At 48.7% G+C, this 6,274-nt stretch overlaps 1 protein-coding gene across 2 annotated transcripts in view; it reads left to right on the top strand.

Moving 5' to 3' along the window:
- The window catches only part of sulf2b (sulfatase 2b), a 19,050-nt gene extending 12,776 nt beyond the window's left edge, over nt 1-6,274 (top strand). The window contains exons 11-23 of one of the 2 annotated variants that reach the window (XM_078081256.1): nt 1,195-1,251; nt 1,421-1,550; nt 1,889-2,099; nt 2,743-2,944; nt 3,053-3,149; nt 3,236-3,330; nt 3,421-3,480; nt 3,735-3,904; nt 4,026-4,168; nt 4,824-4,935; nt 5,122-5,155; nt 5,284-5,343; nt 5,493-6,274. In XM_078081256.1, coding sequence (XP_077937382.1) covers nt 1,195-1,251; nt 1,421-1,550; nt 1,889-2,099; nt 2,743-2,944; nt 3,053-3,149; nt 3,236-3,330; nt 3,421-3,480; nt 3,735-3,904; nt 4,026-4,168; nt 4,824-4,935; nt 5,122-5,155; nt 5,284-5,343; nt 5,493-5,523 — 1,402 coding nt within the window. In that variant the 3' untranslated portion in view covers nt 5,524-6,274. Of the gene's footprint in view, nt 1-1,194; nt 1,252-1,420; nt 1,551-1,888; nt 2,100-2,742; nt 2,945-3,052; nt 3,150-3,235; nt 3,331-3,420; nt 3,481-3,734; nt 3,905-4,025; nt 4,169-4,823; nt 4,936-5,118; nt 5,156-5,283; nt 5,344-5,492 lie in introns of both variants that reach the window. The other variant, XM_040193558.2, reaches the window with a different exon arrangement.

Below are 6,274 nucleotides of genomic sequence, written 5' to 3'. Positions count from 1 at the left end.
ATACATATGGTGCACTTCCTGTATGCATACGGTATACATATGGCACACTTCCTGTATGCATACTGTATACATATGATGCACTTCCTGTATGCATACTGTATACATATGGCGCACTTCCTGTATGCATACGGTATACATATGGCGCACTTCCTGTATGCATACGGTATACATATGGCGCACTTCCTGTATGCATACGGTATACATATGGCGCACTTCCTGTATGCATACGGTATACATATGGCGCACTTCCTGTATGCATACGGTATACATATGGCGCACTTCCTGTATGCATACGGTATACATATGGCGCACTTCCTGTATGCATACGGTATACATATGGCGCACTTCCTGTATGCATACGGTATACATATGGTGCACTTCCTGTATGCATACGGCATACATATGGCGCACTTCCTGTATGCATACGGTATACATATGGCGCACTTCCTGTATGCATACGGTATACATATGGTGCACTTCCTGTATGCATACGGTATACATATGGTGCACTTCCTGTATGCATACTGTATACATATGGTGCACTTCCTGTATGCATACGGTATACATATGGTGCACTTCCTGTATGCATACTGTATACATATGGTGCACTTCCTGTATGCATACTGTATACATATGGCGCACTTCCTGTATGCATACGGTATACATATGGCGCACTTCCTGTATGCATACGGTATACATATGGTGCACTTCCTGTATGCATACGGTATACATATGGCACACTTCCTGTATGCATACTGTATACATATGATGCACTTCCTGTATGCATACTGTATACATATGGCGCACTTCCTGTATGCATACGGTATACATATGGTGCACTTCCTGTATGCATACGGTATACATATGGCACACTTCCTGTATGCATACTGTATACATATGATGCACTTCCTGTATGCATACTGTATACATATGGCGCACTTCCTGTATGCATACGGTATACATATGGCGCACTTCCTGTATGCATACGGTATACATATGGCACACTTCCTGTATGCATACTGTATACATATGATGCACTTCCTGTATGCATACTGTATACATATGGTGCACTTCCTGTATGCATACTGTATACATATGGCGCACTTCCTGTATGCATACGGTATACATATGGTGCACTTCCTGTATGCATACGGTATACATATGGTGCACTTATGCGCTTTCGCTCTCCTTCAGGTTCCAGGTGACGAAGAAGCCGAAGGTGTGGAGGGACTCCTTCCTGGTGGAGAGAGGGTAAATCCACCGCGACACCACCTGTGTAAACCCTCACATCCGTCTTCTACTACACCATGAGAGCATGAACCTGGATGAGAGGGTCTTGCACCGCGTGCGGATCACAACCTGCTCTCAGAAGCTTCAGAAGACTTGAGACAACATGAGTCTTCTCCGTGTGCGTCAACAGGAAGTTGCTGCACCAGCTGGTGGAAAGGAAGGAAGTGTCCCAGGAGGAGAACTTCCTGCCCAAATACCAACGAGTAAAAGACCTCTGCCAGAGAGCTGAGTACCAGACGCCCTGTCAGCAGACGGGACAGGTAACTCTTCTTCCTCCTGGTCCCAGTCCGCTTGTCCTGACTGGGACCAGGAGGAACCGAGCAGGATCAAAGAGAACTGAGACGTGTTTTTACACTCTTTGAAAAATGCTGCCGGCACAGATAAAGAGTGTGTGTGTGGTATGATGATGGCGATGATGATGCTTCGTCACGCACGCCGCCTTCAGGGCCTGAAGTTGACACACTTGGTTATGGATATGTTGGATATGTTGGTTGTTTGCATTCTTTGCCAGCAGGCTAAAGAAAATGCTAAAGAGAAGCTGACAACCCGTCGTCATGACAACCACGAATACCCGTGTCCCTCTTCTCTTTGAGCGTAGAAGTGGCAGTGCGTGGAGGACGCCACGGGGAAGCTCCGGCTCTTCAAGTGTAAGCACGACGGGGGCGGGGCTAAGGGCGTGGCCGGTCGACAGCGTCCAATCAGCGCAAAGTCTCAGCTGTACCGACGGGACGCCAATGCCGGCTGCGACTGCGACCTCCGACCTCTGAACCCAAGGCCCTTCAACAAGAAGCCGTTCTTCTACAAGAAGAGTGAGTCCTCGCGTACGAGACGAGATGGACATCTGTCAAATTCATTAAGGATTAATGTACAAACAACTAAAATGGAAACGTTCATTTACTTATTTATTAATCAAAAGTATGAATATATATATATAATCTTTGTCATTACCCAGCATGTTGATTACTTGGTAAACTGAAGCCATGTTCATTTTAATACCAAGTTTATTTGTATACAGTAGACTCACTTTTTACAGCAGTAATGTAGTAGTACTAGTAGTAGTATGTAAGTAACGTGCTAATGTTAGAAAGGCTGACTGACGCCTCCCAACTCACATCAACGTTATTGCTGGTTACTATAACGACGTCATCGGTAGAACCGTGTCTTTTTAAAGTTGTGTTAGAAGTGTTTGCATGCATGTCTTCTTATGTCAAGGTAAATACAGTTAAATTACCGCAAAATTTCCAGTATATTCCCGTTAATTCCAACTGAATATTTCCGGCTGATGACGTGCTGCTGACCTCTAGTGGCCTCGGGGTGAACTGCAACCCCGCCGCCCCGCCCCGCCCCCCGATGTCCTCATTCTGTGTAGCCCCGCCTCCTCTCCGAGGAAGTGACTCACTCTTCTGTCCATGAGGTCATTTTGATGTTTTCTTTCTGCTGCTGTGGGGTCAGAGGTCAAAGCTCTGAAGAGTTACCCCAGGAATCGCTACAGCCGCTCCGTCGCCATGACCAACAGTTACCCCGGCAACCACAGCTTGGGGGGCGGAGCCGAGTGGCCTCGGCCGACGGGGACCGGCTTGGAGGACGAGTTCAGCGGGATGGGAGGAGCTACCGGCGGTGTGGCCACACCCACCTCCCACAAGGTCACTCACAGGTGAGTCAAGGTGCTTATAAGAGGTGTCAGAGTGACCTCCTCACCTCCTTTCCTAACCACTTCTCCGTGACCTCGATGGGAAACTATCTCCTTCTCTTGTTCCTGCAGATGTTCCATCCTGCCCAACACCACGGTGAAGTGTGACACCGGCGTGTACCAGACTCTCCAGGCCTGGAAGGACCACAAGCTGCACATCGACCACGAGGTGACAGCTGAGTACTAGTACAAGTACACAGGGAAATACTCTGTTACATTACCTGTACAAGTAATGTAACAACTTCACTTTGTCAGATTGAGACACTGCAGACAAAGATAAAGAACCTGAGGGAGGTCAGAGGTCACCTCAGGAAGGCCCGCCCCCTGGAGTGTGACTGTAATAAATACCTGTGAGTGAGACACACACACACACGCATGCACACACACACACGCACGCACACACACACATCCATGCTGGTGTTAACATGTGTGTCCCACAGGTACAAGTCCAAGCTAAAGAACAAGCTGAGGTACCGAGGAGTCGGAGGACACCCCTTCAGGTGAGACATGTCCCTGGTCTGTCCCAGTCTGGGTTATACGGACAAAGTTGTCTGATTTGTTGATCAGGAGACTTCATTGTTGATGATGTCACTTCATTTAAGTTTTCACATCCGAGGTTTCATCTTTCTGCCAATTTCAATCATTTAACCTCCATAGAAAACACCTTCAAGTGTGTGTGTGTGTGTGTGTGTGTGCGTGTGTGTGTGCGTGTGTGTGTGTGTGTGTGTGTGTGTGTGCGTGTGTGCGTGCGCAGGAAGGGCGGGGCTCGGGACAAGAAGGCGTGGCTTCTGAAGGAGCAGAAGAGGAGAAAGAAAATGAGGAAGATAATCAAGAGGATCAGAAACAACGACACGTGTTCGATGCCGGGACTCACATGCTTCACCCACGACAACCAGCACTGGCACACCGCACCCTACTGGACACGTAGGACCCACACATAGAAACAAACACGCATACAGACACACACAGTCACACACAGAAAAGCACACGCTACAACTTCCACAACTATCACAACACATCGTGTGTGTGTGTGTGTGTGTTGCAGTGGGTTCATTCTGCGCCTGCACCAGCGCCAACAACAACACTTACTGGTGTCTGAGGACCATCAACGAGACGCACAACTTCCTGTTCTGTGAGTTCGCCACAGGATTCCTGGAGTTCTTTGACCTCAACACGGACCCATACCAGGTACACACACAGACACACACAATCCCATACCAGGTACACACACAGACAATCCCATACCAGGTACACACACAGACACACACAATCCCATACCAGGTACACACACAGACGCACACAATCCCATACCAGGTACACACACAGACACAATCCCATACCAGGTACACACACAGACACACACACAATCCCATACCAGGTACACACACAGACACACACAATCCTATACCAGGCACACACACAGACACACACAATCCCATACCAGGTACACACACAGACACACACAATCCTATACCAGGCACACACACAGACACACACAATCCCATACCAGGTACACACACAGACACACACAATCCCATACCAGGTACACACACAGACACACACAATCCCATATCAGGTACACACACAGACACACACAATCCCATACCAGGTACACACACACACACACACACAATCCCATACCAGGTACACACACAGACACACACAATCCCATACCAGGTACACACACACACAAAAAGTCACAGTGTGAAAGTAAAGCGATTCCCCCCGGTCTCTCTCCCGTCTCCCCCCCGTCTCTCTCCCGTCTCCCCCCCGTCTCTCCCCCGTCTCCCCCCCGTCTCTCTCCCGTCTCCCCCCCGTCTCCCCCCCGTCTCTCTCCCCTCAGTTGATGAACGCCGTCAGCTCTTTGGATCAGACCGTCCTCCATCAGCTCAGCGTCCAGCTGATGGAGCTCCGAGGCTGCAGAGGACACAAGCAGTGTAACCCACGCACGCAGGGTGTGTGTGTCTCTCTCACACACGTACACACGCACACGCGCACACACACATATGGAAGGTATCCCACAATCCTTTGCATGCCATTCGGCTATTAATGGTGCATTCAGGTGTCTCCTATAAAATCAGAACACTGTGATGTACTAAGAGGCTTCAGCTCATTGACCAATCAGATTGTCTCTTCAGCAGGAGGGCGGGACCACAGCAGCTTTGATGACTACAGGTACACACACACACACACACACAGTGTTTCCTTGCTCTGAATGCTGCATGATTCCCTCATGGCTGCTGCTAATGGAGAGTGTGTGTGTGTGTGTGTGTGTGTGTGTGTGTGTGTGTGTGTTGTATCAGAGTGTTTGAGAAGAGGAAGTGGCCGAGAATCAAGAAGCCTTCATCATCATCTCGAACCCTGTGAGTTTTCCTCCTCGTCTTCCTCCTACTTTCTTTGTGTTATGTGTATTTTAACCATGTAAAGCGTCTGAGTCTGTCTCTCTGCCTCACTGTCCACTTGTCTGTCTCTCTCTCTCTGTGTCTCACCTCCATGGTTTCTGTCCATCCAGAGGACCGATCTGGGACGGCTGGAAAGGCTGAGCTGCCTTATTGGTCGGAGCAGGTTCCTGACTCCACCTACAGCAGCCTGAAGGAGCGTAGGGGGCGTGGTCGTTGAGAGGGGCGGTGACAACCACGCCTTTCTCGCCCCTCGTCCCGTCAGCTAATCAGCTTCTGCAATTTCTGTGACATCACTCGGCCATCCTCAACCTGCTGCTCAGGGAGACAAAACGCTCTTCATCAGCTCCTCCTCTTCTTGCTTTTTCCTCCCCCTCCTCCTCCTGTTGCTATAGTTACTAAACTGAGACGGAGGCGGACCAACTTGAATGCTGTGACATCACTGCTGGTGTAACTGTGATGTCATTTCCTCTATAATTATTCTTTGTTTTGTGTACTTCTCCCACTAACTTGAGCATTACTGACGACAGCCACAGGTCTACTAACCCGGTGACTGACTACAGTACCCACAATGCAACACGGCAGCCCTGAAGAAATGTGACGAATGAGAACATTTTGATTGCAAGTAAAAAAAGACAAAAAGATGCACTTTGAACTTTAAACCTTTTCATGTCTTGTGAGCCAATGAAAAGAGGACTACATGGTGATGTCATCGAGCTCAGAACTTACAGCTGTTAATCGGTTCTTTCACTCATGTTGTCCATCAAACATCAGCGACCAATCACCTTCTTGCTCCGGACCACGTGGTCACTTCCTGTCTGTTATAACAGCGACGAGTGAAATGTGGTCTTTCAGCGCTCGTTTCATTAAAGCAGTTTACACTTTGATATGAAAA

The sequence above is a fragment of the Gasterosteus aculeatus genome, chromosome 2 (assembly GCF_964276395.1).
Source record: "Gasterosteus aculeatus chromosome 2, fGasAcu3.hap1.1, whole genome shotgun sequence".
Classification (NCBI taxonomy): domain Eukaryota; kingdom Metazoa; phylum Chordata; class Actinopteri; order Perciformes; family Gasterosteidae; genus Gasterosteus; species Gasterosteus aculeatus.
The sequence above is the reverse complement of the archived record's forward strand: the minus strand, read 5'-3'. Positions and strand labels throughout refer to the sequence as shown.